Raw genomic sequence first — 22,811 nt, 5'->3', positions numbered from 1 at the left:
AAACCATTCTGTGACAACTGTTGAAAAAGAAAAGTTTATTTGAACTCTTGCTGATTTCAAACTTTGAATATGGTCAAAGGTGAACATCTTCCAGAGCACCACACGGTAATCTCAACACACTAAGAGTCAGCACAGACAGAGGAGCTTAACAAAGGATGTTTGTGTCTTCAAAAACATAGAAAGTGTCACATTTCTGTTTCCTAAACAGTCTAGCAATGAAGCTCAACATATCCAGGCTTTCTCTGTGTTAGCTGGCTCGATCAAACTTAAAACCCCAGTCAGATGTTCTCAATGCATTCACATTACAAGGGACATTTTGCAGGTCATTTGACTCTTCTCCCTCACAAAACGACCGTTTGAGTTCCAGCTTCTCCAAACAGAGATGTTATCAGATAATAATGATGATAAAATCCATAATGAGCGTAACCATCTAAAAAAAAAAAATCAGAAACGGGTTAAGCTGTTGATTTGTGGCATAGAGCTGTACAATAAAGATTTGAACTGCAGTTAATGATTTTCTGCACATTAGAGCTTTGAGACTTTAATCTGGATCCATGGAAAAACTTCCTGCCCCGCAGCCTGATGAAGGAGATCAGAGTGAATGAATGTGATTGGTTGAACAGGTGCTGTGCGTTCTGTGTTTCCAGCAGTGTGAAAGAGACTCAGATTCAAATTAGGTTGAAGAACATTTATATATTTTCTGCATTACCACATGAACTCAAACTCTGAACGTAACCTGCTCCCAACCAGATAATGTGTTGAGTATCAGTTACCATGATGATTTAGTGAGGCAAAAAGCAACATTTCCATGACACTAACACATTAATTTCACACCCCTAGGGTGAGTGAACACTGGACGTCGTATTGCAGGAAGTGGATAAGTCTGACAGGAAGTGGCAGAGTGTGAAGCAGTTTGAGTCGTTGGACTCCAACCAGGCATCGGATCTTCAGTCTGCAAAGCTGCATCAGAGGATGAGGAGGTACTGAAGCCAGAACACAGAAAGAAGGATGGTATCAAGATTTCAACCAAACTGAGGCTAAGGATTAACAAACTTTACACTGAGAGTGCAGAGGGATGTTTTAAATGAACTCTGGAAATTGTTCTTTATTTTCTCAAAAGTTAGGAACTTAATAATACATGTTATTTGAAAGTGCCTTTCAGAACACTCAGGGACACTGTACACAGCAGAAAAATAGAAAACAAGCATAAAAACAGGCAATTTACAATTTTGCTCCCCATGGTGGCAAGACGGGGGGAGGGGACAGAGAGAGAAAGAGAAGAAGAGGATCTAAGACACCATGATGGAATGGTGATCTGAACCAAATCAGAGAGATATGGAGGGGAGAGCTGATGAATAGCCTTAAATGTATACAAAATTATTTTAAAATTGATGCGATATTTGACCGGAAGCCAATGAAGCTGCTGCAGGACAGTGGTGATGTGGTGAATAGAAGGGGTCCTGGTGATAATACGGGCAACAGAGTTCTGGACACATTGAAGCTAATGGATGGATTTTTGAGTAAGACCAAAAAGAAGTGAATTGCAGTAGTCAATCTGAGAAGTAACAACGCTATGAACAAGAATGGCAGTGGCCAACTTAGAAACTCCTTTAGTAACCAAGGAGCCATAACCATTAAGGAAAATAAAGATAAAGGAGGATGCAGAAAGCTTATTAATCTACCAAAAGACTCATACACCCTAACTGTAAAACACAAAAGTTTAGTTTGTAGTTGTCTATCATCCTCCTGGCCCTTACTCTGATTTCTCAGACTTTGTGTCTGGCTTAGTGCTCAGTTCAGATAAAATAATTATCTGAACTTAGCATCTACATGATGTAGATTATCATGTAGATGCTGAAAATGACAGCCTCCACACAACAACTTTAAACTCAAAAGGCATCTCCCAAATGGAAGAGAGCATGCTCACCTTTTTAATAGCTGTTTGCTAGCTAAATGTCCCTTCTTATTTTAACAGTGCAGAAGACCATATTATAATATGCATTTTGGGACTTCAGATACTCAAGTAAGGGTTTCCACATGTCTTCAAATTCTGCTATTTTCCTTTGACTATAGTAAGTCAGTTTCTCCATTGTAATATCAGTGGCCATTTATTTTATTCATACATGAACTGAAGGCACCTGCATTTTTCTCCATGATAAGACTATCATCCTCCTGGCCTACAGGAATCCACAGTCAATTAGAGTTTACTTGAGTTAACAGTAACATTGTTTTGGTATTTACAAGAGCACACATTTTTGCTTCATAGGATAGCTACATACCAACAATATCAGATACAGTCTGAACAACAGTCTTCCAGCATTTCTTCAATTTTGAGGAGTCCCATAGACAATAAAACATTTCCAGTATGCCTCCAACCATGGCAGACCTTTATCATAGGACATCAAAGTTGTGAAGAACATGGAAATATGACCTTTCTTGTTTAGATTTTCAAGTGTGAGACTCTGAAGTTGAATAAATGAAGTTTCTTAATTATAGATATTTAAAGCAATGCCTTTTAGGAATGTTGATAGTTTGACAAAGCTCATTAAGCAAGAAAGTTGCCATCTAAATAAAGGTCTCCTGTCCTCTTCACACCCTTGCCAAACTTTATTTTATAACCACCGTCTGACCTTCCTGTTGTGAAATATGTATTTATCTATATTGTGGAATAGCAAGAGATGTAAGGGATATTCCCAATATGGCAGTTGGCATTGTACCAATCAATAAATCAATACAATTTTGGAGAAAATGGTTTGGTCCTTGCCAGTCTTGGTAGCCGGGGATCGGTCCGCCAGGACCTCTGCTCCTGGCCGCCGCTTGGCTCACAATGCACCCGACCCCTATGGTGCCTCCTGCAGATGGTGGGCCTGCAGGAAGATGGGCCCATGTCCCTTTTTTGGGCTGTGCCCAGGCGGGCACCATGGACTAAGGCCTGGCCACCAGACACTAGCCCTCGGGCACCCTCCTCGGGCCTGGCTCCAGGATAGGGCCCTGGTAACCCTATCCCGAGCAGGGTTAACTGTTCCCTCGATGGTCCTGTCATAGGGGTCTTCTGAATCGCTCTTAGTCTGGTCCCTCACCCAGGACCAATTTGCCATGGGAGATGGACTGGTAGGGTAGCGGCGGAAATGGGCTTCCTCCGAAGGATGGCTGGCCTCTCCCTTAGAGATAGGGTGAGAAGTTCGGCCATTCGGGGGGGGCTCAGAGTAGAGCCGCTGGTCCTCCACATCAAATGGAGCCAGTTGAGGTGGTTCAGGCATCTGACAAGGATGCCTCCTGGGCGTCTCCTGGGTGAGGTGTTCCGGGCATGTCCCACTGGGAGGAGGCCCTGGGGTAGACCCAGGACATGCTGGAGAGATTACATCTCTCGGCTGGCCTGGGAACCCCTGGGTGCTCCAGTAACACTGTGAGGAACCTTGGAGTCATTTTTGACCAGGATATGTCCTTCAATGCACATATTAAACAAATTTGTAGGACTGCTTTATTCAATATGTGCAATTTCTCTAAAATTAGAAATATCCTGTCTCAGAGTGATGCTGAAAAACTAGTTCATGCATTTATTACTTCTAGGCTGGACTACTGCAATTCATTATTATCAGGATGTCCTAAAAATTCAATGAAAAACCTTCAGTTAATCCAAAATGCTGCAGCAAGAGTACTGACAGGGACTGGTGAGAGAGGGCAGATTTCTCCTGTACTGGCTTCCCTTCATTGGCTCCCTGTTAAATCCATAATTTAAAATCCTGCTCCTCACATACAAGGTCTTAAATAATCATGCCCCATCTAATCTTAATGACCTTGTAGTACCATATCACCCCATTAGAGCACTTCACTCTCGCACTGCAGGCTTGTTCCTAGAGCAGGGGTGTCCAAAGTCCGGCCCGCGGTCCATTTTTAATTGGCCCTCAAGTAATTTTATAAATAGAATAGGAAATGGCCCGCACTTCAACTTTTGCTTGAGTGTATTGCACTTCTTAGTTTTAACACCAGGGGGAGCTACTGTTGATCAAGGCAGTTGCTCTACCAAAAAGGACAATCACAGAAGAAATTTACCCCAAGTTACCAAACATGGCAGAACCAAAGAAGCGAAAGGTAGAAAGTGAGTGCAGAAAATTTCAGACACGGTGGGAGAGTGAATATTTCTTCAAAGAATTAAAGGGGAAGTGTGTCTGTTTGATCTGCACTGAAACTGTGGCAGTTGTGAAAGAGTATAATGTACGACGTCATTATGAAACCAAACATCAGGCCTATGCATCCTACACTGGTGCTGAGCGAGAGCAGAAATTAAAGCAAAGGGTAGCTATCCTGCGGGGTCAGCAACAGTATTTTTTTCGTGCTCAAATTGTCCAGGAAAAGGCTACAATAGCCAGCTATGAGGTCGCCCAACTCACCGCAAGACATGGCAAGCCTTTTTCAGATGGAGACCTCATAAAACGCTGCCTCGTTAAAGTCACCGAAATAATGTGCCCGAAAAAAGTGCAGGACTTCAACAATGTCAATATGTCCAGAAATACAGTTGTGCGACGCACTGAAGACTTGTCAGCCAACATTAAACTGCAACTGTTTAATAAAGCTTGTGCTTTTGATTTTTACTCCATCGCATGCGATCCGAGCACTGATGCCACAGACACCGCACAGCTGCTAATTTTTTTTGCGGGGAGTGGACGAGAGCACGAGCACTTTAGGTGAGTAAAAAATATATTCCACAGTACCCGTGTGTTAATATGCATGCATGTGCAGGTACACATGCTTCAAATATCAATAATGCGCATCAATTCTGTCACTACCCTGCTTTTGCGCACCACTTTCTTATATGCGTTTTTCTTGTTAACACACAGAGTACACACCGCTGTGCACAGCGCACGCACACGCAAAGTTAGCTGATCTCATCTGATGCAGATCTGCTCCTTGATCAAGTGACATTTGTCCGGATTTTTGGCATGAGTGGCGTACGATGAGCACCGCAGCTGGATGGCCCGATTTACATACCCAGCGCAGCTGATACTCACCAGAATAATTTACTAAAATTATATGGACTCATGTTATTAAGTCCAGTTCAGTCTGTTAATGTTGATAACCGTTTCAAACAAACGTTAATAGGTGTGTTGCTAAGCCTAAGAACTTAAATAACAAGCTTGAAATGTACCCGTCCCATTTTCCCCTTTATTGTTTTTTCTCTGTACTGTAAATCTTCTGTCCAAGAAGAAATCTGAGGCTGCTGTTCTGAGAATGAGCTACCAAAGCTTTTTCTGAATTAATCAATAAAGATCCATCTATGGAAAGCTGTGATGAAGGCAGTTTTGTCTTTAATTATATTCAACAATATAACACATTTGACCGCTTTTAAATGATTTTTCTAACTTTAATACACTAAAGTTAAGGTTATATACCTAATTTCTAGTAAGTGGCCCAGCCCCTCCTATATTTTTATGTATGTGGCCCTCAGTGAAAAAAGTTTGGACACCCCTGTCCTATGTCTACAAATATGTAGGACTGCTTTATTCAATATGTGCAATATCTCTAAAATTAGAAATATCCTGTCTCAGAGTGATGCTGAAAAACTAGTTCATGCATTTATTACTTCTAGGCTGGACTACTGTAATTCATTATTATCAGGATGTCCTAAAAATTCAATGAAAAACCTTCAGTTAATCCAAAATGCTGCAGCAAGAGTACTGACAGGGACTGGTGAGAGAGAGCAGATTTCTCCTATATTGGATTCCCTTCATTGGCTTCAGAATTTAAAATCCTGCTCCTCACATACAAGGTCTTAAATAATCATGCCCCATCTAATCTTAATGACCTTGTAGTACCATATCACCCCATTAGAGCACTTCACTCTCGCACTGCAGGCTTGTTCCTAGAGTATTTAAAAGTAGAATAGGAGGCAGAGCCTTCATTTTTCAGGCCCCTCTTCTGTGGAACCAGCTTCCAGTTTGGATTCAGGAGACAGACACTATCTCTACGTTTAAGATTAGGCTTCAAACTTTCCTTTTTGGAAAAGCATATAGTTAGGGCTGGATCAGGTCAAATCCTCCCTTAGTTATGCTGCAATGGGTGTAGGTTGCTGGGGGATTTCCATGATGCACTGGGTATTTCTTCTTCACTCACTGTCTTAATAGACCCTCTGCACTGAATTATACTTGTTATTAATCTCTGGCTCTCTTCCACAGCATCCCTTTCTCTCTTCTCTCACCCCAATCAGTCGCGGCAGATGGCCGCTCCTCCCTGAACAGGGTTCTCCTGTTAAAATGAAGTTTTTCCTCCCCAAGTGCTTGATCATAGGGGATCATATGATTGCTGGGTTTTTCTCTTTATTTATTATTATAGGGTCTACCTTTAAATATAAAGCGCATTGAGGTGGCTGTTGTTGCGATTTGGCACTGTATAAATAAAACTGAACTGAACTGAATTGAAGTTAACTATCAGAAATGATAAAAGGTGTGATAAAGAAAGGGATGCCAAAGAAATACAGCAAACCATAACAACAATGCTCAGTGGCTAGAGGATCTAAGAGCAGATCACAGCAGCTTCCCTTAACAGGATCCAGTAACCATTATAGTAGCAGACATCCAAGAAAAGGTCTCAAACTTGAAGAGCAGGACATCACCAGGCCCTGACATGGTTCAGAGCTACTGAAGAGACCGGTACCATGCAACTGCTAGCCAATAACCTGCCTCAGTACCACATAGAAGCTCCTGGCAGGCATCATAGTGGCCAGAATGAACAGGTGCAAGGCTCAATACATGTCCAGGGCACAGAAAGGAATAGCCAGGAACACTAGAGGCGCAAAACACCAGCTACTGGTAGATAGTGCAGTCACCCTAGACTGTAAGATCAGATTGACCAACCTGTGCACTGCCTGGATTGACTACTGTACAAGAAAAGCCTCACATATGGATTTTCGAATACCTAAAACTGTACGAGATCAACAGGATGCTAAGTCTTCATCTGGAATTTAATGGGCATGTGGTGAACAACACTGGTCAAATGCAAGACACTTGCACAAGTCACTATCACGTATGGGATTTACCAAAGAAATGCTTTGTCCCCACTGCTATTTTGTATGGGTCTGAGCCCCTCATCCAGATCATCAGCAAGACTGGCTATGAATTACTACAAATTACGAATTATACTTGTTAAGACAATTGCTAAGGGGTTCATTTTTAAAATCTTAATTAAAGAAACCCTTTTCCAAGTCCAATATGGTGATAAATCAAATAAATATGGTTATTATATTATTATTAATTTCCTGTCACATGTGTGTGTGGTTCAAGTTTCTTACAAGCTTTTAGTCTGATCAGTGCCCAGTCGCCTTGACTTTCCAGGATTCCAACCAGTCGAGAGCATAATCGGATATGACTGACGTAGTCCAGCAGCATCAAGATGATTGGACCAGGTGTTGGGCAAAAAGACATGCTGGAGATGGCCTCACAAAACTGAAAAAAGTTGAAGACCCTCACTAACTAGCACATGGACATTCTCATTTCAGATTTTTATTCACAACCCACCTGAAGGTGGTGCTGTGGTGGCAAATCTCCGCTAAACTGCAGCTCTTCAATGGGACGTCGTGATGGTGCGATGGCAGGATGTGGTTTCTGGCCATAGGAACACTCAAAACAGGAATGGGCATCACAGCCATGGTCCAAGAGCAGTTTGAGCACAGGAAGAGAGTCCATGCTGAGCATGATAGCCGATGGGAATGAGGACAGCTGTGTGGAGACCTGAGCACTCACATCAGCACCGTACCTCAGCAGCAACGCTGCCATGTCCACCCAGCCGAGCCGGACAGCAATGAGTAATGGGTTGAAGACATCTAGGTTGGGGTTTGCTCCAGCAACCAGCAGCATCTCTGTAGCTTCTAGGTTTCCATTGTAGACTGAGAAGTAGATCGCTGTACTTCGGTGGTCTTCATAGATCCTGGACCAGTCCTGCGACAGCTTGGCATTGACATCAAAGCCAGCCTCGATGAGAAGCTCCATTATTTCATCCCTGTTCCTCTCTGCAGCAATGTGTAGAGGACTGATCCCACAGCGCTGGACTCTGATCCTGCTGGTTACTGGGATCAGCATGGATACGACACTGAAAACACAGAAGCACAGATCTCTCAAGGAGTTACCTTTTTAATCCAGAAAAAGTTTTAATAAAAGGTAGAGCTGGGCGATATAAGATTTTTTCATATCACGATATGTTTTTTTCATTTCAGGCGATAACGATATATATCACGATATAAGCCAAATAACTATATTTGTAAAATTTAAATGTGCCGTTGCTCACAAGTAAAATGTGAAATAATTAGCAGCTTGTTTTAATTAAAATATTTATTTCCCATAATAAGTTCAACAAGGCAGATGTAGTTAAGGAACATGAGACTTCAGTTTCAGATAAATAAAGGCAAATATTGCAAACTACACAAAAGGCAGCCGCTAAAGCGTTTAAGTTTCAAAATAGAACAAACAAAACAGACCACTAAATTGTCAATTGCACTTAGAAACAATATTAATTCTAAAAACAAATCTTAGGTCGTTTTACAGAAGAACAGACAAAATTGACTAACTTTTGTCAATATCAAATAAACTGAGAACTAAAAGGAAATTCTCAATCTCTCCTTGTTGTATAGCTTAGCTTTTCAAACAGTTTTAACAGTTACTTTAGTCTGACAAAAGCCGAATGACGAATTAGCGCTGTAAGGAAGAGGACTCCCTTACTACATTTATTTGTATTATATTATCTGTATAGCACTTTAGAGCACACCTTTCACTTTATTAAAAGCACCTTATCAAGCACTTTATTTAGCATTGCATTTTAAGCATGGATTTGCACAGTAAAACATTTGCACACAAGTTTAAATATTTATTGATTATTTATTGGGAATTTTAAAATCAGTTGGTAGCCTTGATTCAGATCCTGCACAGCTGCTCCTCATCAAGGAATGTGGTGGTTGTCTGTCAGGAGAGAAGAATGGTGATTGAGATTGTGATTAAGGTTTACCAGTAAGGAAAACTAATGCAAGTGTGTGTGAAATCTAGGAAGGAAAGTGGCGCAAATAAGTGTTTGTAAGATAATGATTACTCACCTTTCTTGCCTGTGTCCTCTTCAAGGTGTTTGGGCAAATGTTTCCCCGGGGGTCCAGACACCATTTAAAGGTTCCGGGAGAGACCATTGGTAAAGAGAGTGTGGTGAATCTTTTTGTGCTTGGGTTTCTGGGTTTTTATAATATTGGGTTTGGTGTAACATTAAAGTGTGAAATATTTATTAATATGACAATGTGAAATGTATTTATGTATTTATTTATTCTAATTGATATATTATACTGTGGTGGAAGGTTGGGATTTAAGAATTTACCTAAGAGTGGAATAATGGTTTGGTCTGTGACAGCTGAACATATTTAAGGCTGCTGGTTGTCATTAGAGGAGGATATATTGTGCTGTGAAGAAGCTCAACAAGTGAATTGTTGTAAGGAGAGCTGTATGGCAAATAAATACTTTTGTTCCACTGCACTTGCCTTCGTCCCTCTCACTGTGTTTCCAGCCGCTAAGGGCTGCCCTGTTACAAGCGCTTTCAGTCAGAGATTGAGCATGCACCGCTTTATTGTATTTCCAGACTTGCTTTCGGCACAATTTACAGTGCGCGCTACTCTGTTTTTTGTCAGACTTGAAATAGCCGAAATACCTTCACACTACGGAACTTCTGTGGCCCTTCCGTTCGACAAGCTCTCCGGTATTGGAACCATCATCTGTTTTTTCTTCGGTAACCTTCGCTCACGCTCTCGGTTGATTTTTCTCTAGTCGGCAAACTCCTTTCCTTCATTACCCGGGCTGCACGGCTGCAAAAACAAATACACATGTGCGCCTTGGCACTTGTGCCGTACGTAACAAGTCATGTGACGTGACGCTGCGGCTGTGGTTGGTTCGGCTCTGCGCTACTTAATTTGGATTGGCTGTTCTTTTTTTTTTTTAAGAGGACAAGAGAGATGAGGCCTATCACAATAGTTTAATTTTTCTATCGAGAAAAAGTTATTTTGCAATACATATCGCTGTCGTTTTATCACCCAGCTCTAATAAAAGGTTAGTTCAGACTCATGCAGTAATGGATCCTATAAGTTATTCAGACCGTGCATGGTTGTTCTTAACAGCCACATGAAGAGGTAGGAGTCCAGCCTTTGTGGGTCTGTTGGCATCAGCTTTCAAAGTAAGCAGTGCCTCCACAGCTGAAACGTGACCATTTTTAGAGGCTTCATATAGCGGCGAGGCTCCGTCTCCGGCCTGTGCATTTATATCTGCACCTGAAAAACAGACATTCAGTTTCTGACAGTAAAGATAGTTCTTATCCAGGTATGTAGTACTGACCTTTGTGTGCAAGCAGTTGGATTATATGTGCATGTCCATGCTGTGCAGCGGTAAAGAATGGCTGTATACTGTAGATGTTTTTCAGCTTAAGATTGGCACCAGCATCCAGTAACATCTTGCAGAGCTTCAGCTGTCCATGTCTGCAGGCTTCATGAAGAGGTGTTCCCCCCTGAATGCAGGACCAGTTAACCTGAGCTCCTGAACTCAGGAGCAGCTCTACGATGGCTTTGTTTGGATTCTCACAGGCTGGAACACAGCAACAGATCAGCAGTTTGTCTGTAACACTATTCAGTCAATGATTAACTCTTACAAACTTACACTACTCCAATGTCAATAGTACAGACACAGCTTCCTCATGGTAGCTGACTCTGGACCATTAACCTTTAACACTATATCTCATAACATCCTTCTTGACAGACTAGCCTCAACTGGAATCACTGACAGCCCTTAAACTGGTTTAAATCCTATCCCCTGGGGCTCACCTGTTTGTCTTCTATCTTCCTTCTCTTGGTCATATCTTCTGTAAATGTATTATCAGTTTTTATTGCTTTGCTGATAACAAGCAGCTTTACCTGTGTACCAAACCCACTTCTGCTTCCCCAACCACTGCCTTCTGCATTTGCCTGCACAATGTATGTGTGTGAAACCAGAGGCTTATACTACGAAGCAAGAATATGTTTTATATTTGTTAAGCCACTCTTTACTAAAACTACCGAGTGTACCACAAACTGTGCATTGCATTGTCTTGATGCATACTCAACCATCCAGGTAAGGAAATCACAAAATGTTGATTCTGTTCTTCTGGACATACCGTTTTCAATGGGAGAAACATTTCTTTTCTTATCCAAGTGTCTTCTTCACTCTCGATGCATTGCATTGTTAGAAGAACGTCCATGCATTAAGTTTGTTAAACAGTGTTGCATTAATATTTTTATCAACACATGATAACATTTCTGGAGTAGGTGGCATTCCAAGGGATCATTTTCTGTGGAAGAAGAGTCACATGATCCCGGAAATCCACCTTTGTGGTTGGTCAGATTCTACTAATGTCACCTTTCATTGAACATTCAGGCCAAACCCTGTATTAACTTGATAACCAGCTTTTTATGACCACTTTTCCTATTCACCAATGTTGGGGTAAGTGAACCCAGAAAACAGAAAGATACTCTGGATTTTGTTCTTTCCACTGACACCTCCTCAATTTCTCCAACTCTCTGGTTAAGAGTCAATGTATCATCCTTGACAGAACACTTTCAGTCCATCCATCCATCGGTCCATTTTCTTCCACTTTTCTGGGGCTGGGCTGCAGGGGCAGCATTTTAACCCTGCTACGGTGTTCATTTTTTGGTTATACAGGGAGTCTTGCTGGGTCTGGTGGACTTTTGGGGCTTTACTAACACTCCTTATTCTCAGTAACATAAATTATTATATTGCACCAGCATCAAACACTTACCCCAGGGTCTGCAGATGATGGTGCTGTAATTAGGCAGGATGTGGCACCATCGTCTTCCTTCTGAATCCTCCTCACAATGGCTGCAGAGACTGGGGTTCTTGGTTCTTGGTTCTTCCAATTTGAGTTCTTCCAATTTGTCTCACCAGTGTTTTCCCCAATTCCTCAAGAAAGAGACGCCTCTTCTGCAGCTTTCCCCTATTCCACTCTGGGCTCAGTGACATCCAAATGACGAAGGCATTGTACGCGGCGATATCTAACATGTCAAAAAATATCACCAAAGGCCATCGTAGGGTCTTCCTTTTGCAGCTGTAAGTAGTCACCAGCTTATCGAGGTTGTCCACCTCATTTCGGGCTTTTGATGCTCCTAGCCACAGGTGCTCCCGTCCCTTTGCAGTGTACTCATGAGCAGCAGCACCTGTCTTTGGTACATACCATACCAGGGTCGTATCAGCCGTCTACACACACTTTGATTACTGAACAGGCCTGTCCTCTGTTTTCAGTAACTGGGGGAGGGAGCTCGGACTTGTTTTTGCATACTGTTCCCACCATAGTCAGCTTCCGCTTTAGCAGCGGAAGCTGCAACAATTTTTTCACATCGCATAAGCTGGGACAGGTCCCAGCTTATGCGATGTGAAAAAATTGTTGCACGTGATGTTGTGTCAAGAAAGTCCATGAGCCATATCGAGGACCACTCTCATGCCTTGATTTTTCTCAGGGGCTCCTTCATTGTGTTTCCCTGAGTAGACCTGCAAGTTCATGCATAAGATAAAGCAGCATCAGAGGCAGCCCAAATCTTTATACCATACTTGGCAGGCTTAGATGGTATACACTGCCGAAATGGGCAGCGGCCCCGAAATGGCATCAGCTGCTCATCAACGGTGACATTGAGGCCAGGATTGTAAAACAGGGGGAGACCGGCCACCCATTTGTCCCACACCGTCCTGATGGCAGCTAGCTTGTCTCTCTGCCATCGAGCTGGTCTATCATCATGGTCATCAAAATGGATGGTCCTGGAAATCATTTTGAAAGTTGTCAGAGACATCGTTGACCAGAAACAACATCGTTGGCCAGTTTCTGCATCTCACAGGGATTCTGAAGCCCTATAGCTGCCTGCTTACTGGCTGGTCCTATCGCTTGCTGCTCACCTGCTGGTCTTGGGGCTGGCTGCTGGCGGGCTGGTCCTGAGGTTTGCTTGCATTTTGAAGCTTGCCGACAGGCTGGTCCTATGGCTGGCTGCTCATGGGCTGGTCGTGAGGCTCTTTTATACTTCAGAGCTGGCTGATGTTCATCGTCCTCTTCAAACTCAGTGTCACACTCTGAATTTTCAGAAATATGATCCTCGCATTCTGAAACGTATTCCTTTGCATCACCTTTAAAACTACCTGTCTCTTCCAATATCAACTATAGGGCAGTGTGAACAGAGAATCACTTTGCCATCTTGATCAGTTATGGTATGGAACCACAATGACAGAGATATTTATAGTGTCAGGTCCCCAAGATTCCTTCCCTCAAGACAGAGGGTGAAATGTGCGGGAATGTGGGTGCAGACAGTGTAGGGTGCTCCAATTTTGCAAATGCTGCAATCTTGTGCGGGGGGGGTGTAGCACTAGTGGGTAACACCTTGGTCAATTCGCATGCTTTACTTTTTCCTTCTCTCTCTCTCTCTCTCTCTCTCACACACACACACACACACACACACACACACACACACACACACACAGACATAGGCCCAGAGAGGAGGAAGAAGGGAAAATGAGGGTACACAGGACCTAAGACTTCCATGACCTGTGTCTAGCAAAAGACACAGGTCGAAGACCCTGTATGTGATACAAATGTGAAGGTGATATACTATGTGTGTGTGTGTGTGTGTGTGTGTGTGTGTGTGTGTGTGTGTGTGTGTGTGTGTGTGTGTGTGTGTGTGTGAGAGAGAGAGAGAGAGAGAGAGAGAGAGAGAAGGAAAAAGTAAAGCATGTGTGTGTGTGTGTGTGTGTGTGCGAATTGACCACACACACACACACACATAGGCCCAGAGAGGAGGAAGGGAAAATGAGGGTACACAGGACCTAAGACTTCCACACTTTTCCTAGACACAGGTCCAGTGGACCCGAAGACCCTGTATGTGATACAAATGTGAAGGGGGGTGACACAGGGGGAGGTCAGTGTGAATGTTTTCTGATTTATGTTCCTCACAGAAAATTGAGCCAAGGCCAATGAATCTCAGTTTGAAAAAATAATTATTTCTATAATTCTTCTTAAGCTAAAAACTGAAAGCGGGTCACACAGACCCGAAGACCTTATAAGGGTTAAGAAAGCATGTCCAGACCTCCTTCCCCCCAGCCACCTCCTTCAGCTCATCCAGGGGAAAACCAAGGCATTCCCTGGCCAGCTGAGAGATCTAGTCTCTCCAGCGTGTCCTGGGTCGGCCTCAGGGCCTCCTTTGACAGCAAATTGTGACTTAGTTTTAGTCATAGTCTTTTGACTAAAGTCTAATCTAGTTTCAGTCATAATTTAGGCACCTAAATTCTTTTAGTTTTAGTCCAGTTTTAGTAAACTAAATACCATAAGATTATCGTAGATTAAATCTGAAGTTGTTTCAGTTAACTAAAATATATAAAAGGGGAAATGTTTGCCGTGTTTTTACTGCTATGAGTATGAACAGATGAGTATGAACAGTATGAACTGATGATTATAAGTGCCTTATTTTACTAGACATCAAATGTGAAGTGGGTCCATATGTCTTTTCCCTGCAGCATGGGAGGGTTTCCCCCCCTATTTGTCAGTAAATGATCAAATTGTGCATATCTAACCTAACTGCACAAGGAGATCATTTCTGATTGGATCACTTCCACTATAAAGGAAGCAGTGAAATGCTTTCTCCAAGTCCATAACACAGATGTAGACTAGTTGGGCAAACACCCATGTATCCTAAAATATTCTTCAGAGAATAGACCTGGTCCAGTGTTCCATGACCAGGACAAAAGCTGCATTGTTTTTCCTGTATCTGGGTTCAACTAACAGACCGAGTCTCCATTCCAGCACCCTGCCATAGACTTTTCCAGGAAGGCTTAGGAGCTTGATTGCCCCATAGTTGGAACACACCCTCTGTTCCCCCTTCTTAAAGTTGGGAACTACCGGCAATAACAGTATATGGTATTAACCAATTGAGGTGTGTTATCTGGCTTCATGGATAGATAAAGTTCGGTGTCATCTGCATAGCAGTGAATGTATAAGGGTTTAGGGTTTATGTTGTAGTAATGTATAATGTATAATGTAGCATAGAACCTTGTAGAACTCCATTATTAACCTTAATGTGTGAAGAGGCAGACCGTTCTCATTCCCGATGCATAACATACCTACGATTTGTCACGTCCCGAGGTGTCCCATAGGAAAGCGAAAGGTACCCTTCCATGTCCCTATGATATGCGCCGGATTGTGGATGGAATCCAATAGAATGATGCTTCCAGCGGTAATACACGTTCCAGCCATGTATTCCAGCCCCAACCCTAACCTTAATCCTATTCCTAACCAAAGCCTTATCCCTAACCTTAACCACACTCTTAATCCTATTAGATAGTGTTTTACAAAGTGATTAATGATGAGAAAGTAAAACGAAATGTACATGTGTAGATTCATTCCAAACGGTACTCATGTTTCCTGACGTTTCCGTATGCGTAACATAGAGACGTTTTGGGTAGACAGAAGCGTAACATACTGACAATTTGTCACATGGTGTAATATGTTACAGTTTGGGATGAGAAAGTGTTGAACGAGGACTCCCCATTTACATGAACAAATTGGAGTCGGTTAGACATGATTTGTCTGTATTGGTTCTAACCCTATTGAGGGACAACTCCCACGAGGGTTTAAATACCTGGGATTCTCCACCATTTGGTTTTAGAGCTGAAGAAGCTTCTTGGATGAGAGGTGAAATGTCTTAAAGAAACATAAAGAAACCAAGTCGTTTTTCTTTCCAAGCTCCTTAAATATATATGATTCAAACCACTGAAGGTAGTACATGTGACACCTTCACTAAAGCAGTTTCTGTATTGTGTCACTGTGATGTCACAGTTCACCTGCAAATAGCGGTGTCTCCTGGGCCTTGTTGGTGATGTTTAGGTCAGCTCCATGCTTCAGAAGAAACTCAACACTGGAAACATTGCCTCGCTGACTGGCCAGCATCAGAGCAGTACCATGCTTTAAAGTATCCCTGTTCACTGAGTCAGGTGCAGCTGAGTGCAGAGAAAGGTAAAAGGTCAGACATAGAACCCCTCTGCATTAAGAAAAAAAAACCCTCCTTTGAATAAACAAGCATACCCAGTGTGTTTACTCCTCCACCTGCTGAAGTCCCTTCTGATCTAAAGTCAGACATGCTATGTCCTATCATCCTAACATGCAGAAAACATGCAGAAAATGCAAAGAAAATCACATCACAGAAAGTGGAAACCATAAAAAATAAGATCCTATCCATTTGTACAGGAAATCTTGTGCCTCATATTCAATTGAATTGAATTTTATTTATATTGAACTAAATCACAACAACAGTCACCTCAAGGCATTTCATATTGTAAGGTAAAGACCCTACAATAATACATACAGAGAAAACCCCAACAATCAGATGACCCCTGATGAGCAAGCACTTGGCAACAGTGGGAAGGAAAAAACTTCCTTTTAACAGGAAGAAGGCAGAACAAGGCTCAGGGGGGTGGAGCCATCTGCCACGACTGATTGGGGTGAGGTGAGGAAGACCGAATAGAATACATGCTGTGGAAGAGAGCCAGAGATTAATGATAATTCATGATTAAATACAGAGAGGTGTATAAACACAGTAAGGGGTAAAAAGGTAAATGAAGAAGAAAAACTCAATGCATCATGGGAAGTGTCCAGCCCTAACTATATCCTTGAGCAAAAAGGAAAGTTTGAAGCCTAATCTTAAAAGTAGAGATAGTGTCTGTCTCCTGAATCCAAACTGGAAGCTGGTTCCACAGAAGAGGGGCCTGAAAAATGAAGGCTCTGCCTCCTATTCTACTTTTAAATACTCTAGGAACAAGCCTGCAGTGCGAGAGTGAAGTGCTCTAATGGGGTGACATGGTACTACAAGGTCATTAAGATTAGATGGGGCATGATTATTTAAGACCTTGTATGTGAGGAGCAGGATTTTAAATTCTGAAGCCAATGAAGGGAATCCAATATAGGAGAAATCTGCTCTCTCTCACCAGTCCCTGTCAGCACTCTTGCTGCAGCATTTTGGATTAACTGAAGGTTTTTCATTGAATTTTTAGGACATCCTGATAATAATGAATTACAGTAGTCCAGCCTAGAAGTAATAAATGCATGAACTAGTTTTTCAGCATCACTCTGAGACAGGATATTTCTAATTTTAGAGATATTGCACATATTGAATAAAGCAGTCCTACATATTTGTTTAATATGTGCATTGAAGGACATATCCTGGTCAGAAATGACTCCAAGGTTCCTCACAGTGTTACTGGAGGCCAAGGTAATGCCATCCAGACTAAGAATCTGGTTAGATACCATATTTCTAAGATTTTTAGGACTGCGTGTAATAACCTCAGTTTTATCTGAATTTAGAAACAGGACAGTCATCGTCCAGTTCTTTACGTCTTTAAGACAGACCTCAATCAGTTGAACTCATTAAACTGATTGATCAATCGAGTATGACAATGACACCACCGTAGTAGGGCTGATCTGTGATTGAGATGAGACAGTGTACAGGACGGCAGTAGAGAATTTGTCCCACTGGTGATCAGAAAATAACCTGAAGCTAAATGTCCTTAAAACAAAAGAACTCATCATGGACTTCAGAAGGCACAGACAGGTCCACTCCCCTCTCCTTATAAACGGAGCATGGGTGAAATATGTCTCCACTTTCAGGTTTTTGGGCACCTGCAGCTCTGCTGATCTCACCTCGACTTACAACACCAACGCCTCATGACAGGTGCACTTCCTCCGTGTCCTGAGGAAGAATAACCTGGACCAAAAGCTGCTGCTGGCCTTCTACCACTCTTCAGTGGCGAGCATGCTTTCCTACTGCCTGTGTTTGGTACACAGGGGCCACACCTGAAAACAGGAAGGCTGCACAGAGGGTAATTAACACCACCCAAAAAAATCTCTGGCTGCCCTCTGCCAACCATGGAGGTCCACACCTCCAGACACTAACTTACACTAACAGCTTCTTCCTCTGGGCCATTCCAACTGTAAACAGGCCCTATCCCCCCACTCCCAGGCTCTGTCCAATCACCTCACAAATCTGAGGCATGGTATGAGTAACCCACAATTTTGTTGTACATGTACAATGACAATATAGGGCTATTCTATTCTATTTCTGAAGTTTAACCAATTGGTGTGTGTTATCTGGCTTCACAGATAACACACACAGTTGGGTGTCATCTGCATAGCAGTGAAAATGTATGCTATGCCTTCTGATGATACTGCCCAAGGGAAGCATGTATAATGTAAACAGAATTGGTCCTAGCACCCTGTGGAACTCTGTGGAAGAGGACTCTCCATTTACATGAACAAATTGGAGTCTATTAGATAGATATGATACAAACCACTGCAGTGCAGTACCTGTAATACCTACAGCATGCTCTAATGGCTCTAATAGGATATTATGATGGACAGTATTGAACGTTGCACTGAGGTCTAGCAGGACAAGTACACAAGTACAGAGATGAGTCCACTGTCAGAGGCCATAAGAAGGTCATTTGGAACCTTCACTAAAGCTGTTTCTGTGCTGTGATGAGCTCTGAAACCTGACTGAAACTCTTCAAATAAGCCATTCCTCTGCAGATGATCTGTTAGCTGTTTGACAACTGCTCGTTCAAGAACTTTTGATATGAAAGGAAGGTTAGAGATTGGCCTTGGTTAAAGGGTCAAATGATGCCTTTTAAAGTAATGGTTTATTTACTACCAGCTTGAAGGCCTGTGGTACATAGCAAATGATAAGAGAGAGGTTGATCATATTCAAGACTGAATCATTAACTAATGGTATTACTTCTTTTAGCAGTAGCAGTAGTCTTTCCTACAAGATTTCCTTCGGTTATAACCTGCTCTCAGTAACAATGTCACGGTTCTGGGTCCGTTGGACCCAGTATTTTGAGTTATGGTTTGGTTTAATTTTGAATGATGGATTGTTTTCGTATTCTCTTGTGATGGTGATGATTATTAGTTTCTTGTTTCTGTGTTTAAGGATTTGTGGTTTCATGTATTGTTTGAGTTCCATGTGTTTTCTGTCTCTCAGTGTCGAGTCTGCGTTCTTGTTTAGTAATTCATGTTTCCTGTTTTATTGTGAAAGTCTTTGTCTTATGTTAGTGTGTGCAGCTTGGTTCCCCCGTCTCGTTAGCCCTGATCTCTCCCAGCTGTGTCGCCCTCCTGTTGTCCATTCCCTCATTACTACCCTGTGTATATAAGCCCCGTGTTTTCCTGTGCTCGGTGTCGTACCATCAGATCGTGCCTGTGTGTTCCCGGTTCTCCATGTTCAGTGGTCACTTCATGTTTTGTTTTCATACCAGCAATAAAGCTGAGGTTTTTGAGTTTCAAGTTAGTGTCTGAGTCCTGCGCTTGGATCCTCCTCTCCGCCTTGCCCGCACACAGAGCCCTGACAAACAAGGTCTACAGATGTCTTTAATTTCTCAGCAAGTTTAGTCAAATGGTTTAATGTAAGCATCCTGTCCTATTATGACACTTGAAGCTGAAGCATCACTGACCTCCACATGACCTCTCCTGAAGTGATTAACCACAACATAAGAGTCTGTCTTGTGGTTTAGAGGTCAGATCTCACATCAACTGATCACTGAGCAAATGTGGTGAAAAACCATTGACTATATAACAGGCATAGCCTCTCTGACCTCACTCATTGGTTTGCGGGTTTTGTTTTGTTTTTTTCTTTAAGTAAAAAGTGACCATATTTAAGTAAGAATGTTAAGCTGGTAGGGATTCCTGAAAACTGATTGGATAAACACCTATGAGGCCTAGTATTTACATAAGGGCTGAGTTATTTTTTTAAAAAGAACTCTGCCAATACGATCATTCCTGGAATCCTGGCTGACAAACTACAACAAAGACTCCACTTCCTTAGGATGCTGAGGAGAAACCATCTGGATAAGAAACTAATGGTAGCTTTTTACCACAGCACCATAGAGAGTGTCCTCACCTACTGAATCACAGTTTCGTATGTTAATTGCTCGGTAGCGGACAAGAAGAACCTGCAGAGAGTCATTAAGACAGCACAAAAGATCATCAGCTATCCCTTACCCTCTCAAGAGGACATAGCCAGCACTTGGCGTTTCAGGAGAGAAAAGGAGAAGATCGACGCTGACTTGTCCCACCTTGGACAGCACCTCATGCCCTCTGGTAGGAGGTAGCAGTGTTTAAAAGGCATTACAGCCAGGCTGAAAAATAGCTTTTTTTCCTGGGCCATCAGAACATTGAACACTAAGCCTAGTGAATGGACCTAGTGAGCCTCACTTACCAACCCTCAACCTGCAATAGTCCAGTTAATATTCAGTACAATGTTCACACAATGTTGCCAAATTTAACATTACATCATAGTGCAAAACACCAGCATGACATGGCACAATATACAATAACACCCACACTCAAGGGCTGCTGCTACCTACCAGCAAGAGCCCTTTTTGGCAGAACTGTATTTATGTGTATTTAACTTGTATATTTGCTATTTTAATGTTAATATACTCACTCTTTTATTTTTACTATCTTACTATATATAACAAGTTAACCATTTTAACTACATGTACAATTAAAATGGGTCCATGTACAGGACACAAAAATCTGGATTTCCCAGAAGCTTATGATCATGTCACCCTTAGAGTAAATTAATAAAGGAGCCTAACATTTTGTTGCATATCAGCACATTTTTCCATCATGAATGAACAGTGTGGATATAAAAACATAAGCAGGTGAATGAAGCTGAAAATCTGAAGAGGAAACATCTGAAGTCAGATGTCATGTTACAGACATAAAATTGGAGGGTTTGCCCAACCGTAGCTCAAGCTTTTGTTCAAGCAGAAGTTTTTTTAATGTGAAATACAGATGACAAATCAACCTTCACATAAAACACAAAGTAAAGCTTTATTGGTGATTAAGATCACCTTTAACTCCTGAAGTAAGGTAAGTAGCGTTGTTAGAGGCTTAATGAGAAGCAGAAAGCAGTAGGTGTCCTGACCTCTGACCAGGATCCTAATGCACTGCAGCTGTCCATAATAAGCAGCTTCATGAAGAGCGATCCAGCCTTCATCATTTGGCTCCATAAGGCTGCTTAACCGCCTCCGGACCAATTCCATCAGAGCCTCTGCATCCCCACTCATGATGATGGACTGTAACGGACTGACCTCTCTGAGGGAACACACAAACCTTCAGAATGACAGACTTGGAACCAGAGTCAGATCCAACACAGAGCCGCTGCGCTGGAATCAACACAGAGTCAAAACCACGATAACAGAACCAACAGATAGTCAGAACAAACACAGAACAAGAGTAGAACGACAGAGTCACAAGCACAGAGCAAGAACTAACACAGAGTTAGAACCACAAGTCAGAAACAAGCCCTCCCACCTCCTCACACACACACACACACACACACACACACACACACACACACACACACACACCCTGCAACCATCTCCAGACTGTCTGACACTCACTCTGAAATGTCTATTGATCTCTTGCTGCTTTCTGATGTTTGCGGATGTTTCCATCCTCTGAGCTCCATTTCATTCCGAACTGACTCACCTCTTGTAGACCTTGTAGAGAAACTGTGACAGGGCTGTGGGAGGGTTTATACAGTTTTGGATGTGGGGGACAGGTTCAGGTGCAGAAACCGTTTGCACCCTTTTGGAGGGGTCAGGACCTCTGTGTGTGGGGTTAGGGTTTGTTTGGATTGGGCCTGATGATGATGATGATGATGATGATGAAGCCTGTTTATCAGACAAGCTTCTCTCGACAGCGATCTGCAGCAGCTCCTCATCTGCCAGGTGACTGTAGATGCTGTAGTCATCCAGGTTCTGCTCAGAGACTGCCATGTCAGACAGAGGAACAGGAAACGGTTTGCTGTCTGTGTTTCTCGTTAACGCCAGCAGCGTGTGGACAGCAGTGGGTCATCCAAGGTGATGGCGTTTTGGCCTCAGCTGCTGCTGAATGATGTCAAGACTGTGGGTCAGCGGTGTTTGTTTCCTCCAAGCTGAAGCCAAAAATTCAAACACTGTGAGAGCTGGTGTCAGCAATATCTACTGTCCTGCACCCGAAAAACAGCCTCCACCAACAACACAGATGGAAACAGGATCGATGCACATAACCAGGCTCACAACAGCCCAGAAAACTACTAACTGATTTGTGTTATCAATCCTTTAAACCCGGTCGGTCAACAGCAGCCTGATAAAATTTGAAAGACTCAACTACTAACCCATCTCACAGATTTAAATTCAATGATTTCAAACACACAAATTTAACCTAAATTAATTCTAAATCAGAATCATTTAAAAATTGGTAAACACAGAACTGACTGTTTGATTTAAATCTAAATTTGATGATAAAAACAAAACAACATTAAAGTGGATTCAAGTGTGGTTTGAAGTTCCCCATATTCAAACATATAAAAATAAAATAAAACAAACTGTTGATTGGGTACTACCTGTGAAACAATCCAATCAGGAAGCAGCACTCTCTGGTCTGCAGCAGAAGGTCCTGGTTCAGAGTCCGAAGGTCTGATCAACTCTGAGCTTTCATGAGCCGGATCGTCAGCCAACTCTGACACTGAGACTGCAGCTGAAGGTCAGCCCCTGTCCTCCTTCTCCTCCTCCTCCTTCTCCTCCTGTCTGTCTGGTCTCACCTGTCCCCATCTGTTTGCATTATGTGTTTTTGTCTCGGTATGACAGTAAGTGTAACTTAAGTGGCTCACCTGCCTGCTCTGTCCCAACTACAGGTCATTCAGAAACCTCTTAGCATCTAACAAAGGGCCAACAGGGCTAACC

The 22,811-nt window shown here is 42.5% G+C and overlaps 1 protein-coding gene across 2 annotated transcripts; it reads right to left on the bottom strand.

Moving 5' to 3' along the window:
• Window positions 1–20: 20 nt before the first annotated feature.
• LOC116332860 (ankyrin repeat and SOCS box protein 2-like) lies at window positions 21–22,607 on the bottom strand. Of its 2 annotated transcripts, XM_039599147.1 has the most exons (9): window positions 22,472–22,607; window positions 21,574–22,021; window positions 21,008–21,177; window positions 15,876–16,031; window positions 10,350–10,595; window positions 10,114–10,285; window positions 7,512–8,082; window positions 7,286–7,439; window positions 21–983 (listed from the first exon to the last, which is right to left on the bottom strand). In XM_039599147.1, exons 2-9 carry the CDS (start codon window positions 21,861–21,863, stop codon window positions 829–831), a joined length of 1,914 nt encoding a protein of 637 aa, XP_039455081.1. In that variant the 5' UTR covers window positions 21,864–22,021; window positions 22,472–22,607; the 3' UTR covers window positions 21–828. The 2 variants fall into 2 exon arrangements, with proteins under 2 accessions (XP_039455081.1, XP_039455082.1); XM_039599148.1 differs by lacking the exon at window positions 7,286–7,439 and having other exon boundaries at window positions 828–983.
• Window positions 22,608–22,811: the final 204 nt, after the last annotated feature.

The sequence above is a fragment of the Oreochromis aureus genome, linkage group 15, assembly GCF_013358895.1.
Source record: "Oreochromis aureus strain Israel breed Guangdong linkage group 15, ZZ_aureus, whole genome shotgun sequence".
Classification (NCBI taxonomy): domain Eukaryota; kingdom Metazoa; phylum Chordata; class Actinopteri; order Cichliformes; family Cichlidae; genus Oreochromis; species Oreochromis aureus.
The sequence above is the reverse complement of the archived record's forward strand: the minus strand, read 5'-3'. Positions and strand labels throughout refer to the sequence as shown.

Excerpts from the sequence above, each read along its gene's own strand:
- LOC116332860 (XM_039599147.1), bottom strand. The coding sequence starts at position 21,863 with ATGGCAGTCTCTGAGCAGAACCTGGATGACTACAGCATCTACAGTCAC. Across the intron at positions 16,032-21,007 it reads CATTAGGATCCTGGTCAGAG|CTGCACCTGACTCAGTGAAC; the intron begins GTCAGGACACCT and ends CTCTGCACTCAG. Across the intron at positions 10,286-10,349 it reads CCAACTGCTTGCACACAAAG|GTGCAGATATAAATGCACAG; the intron begins GTCAGTACTACA and ends TCTGTTTTTCAG.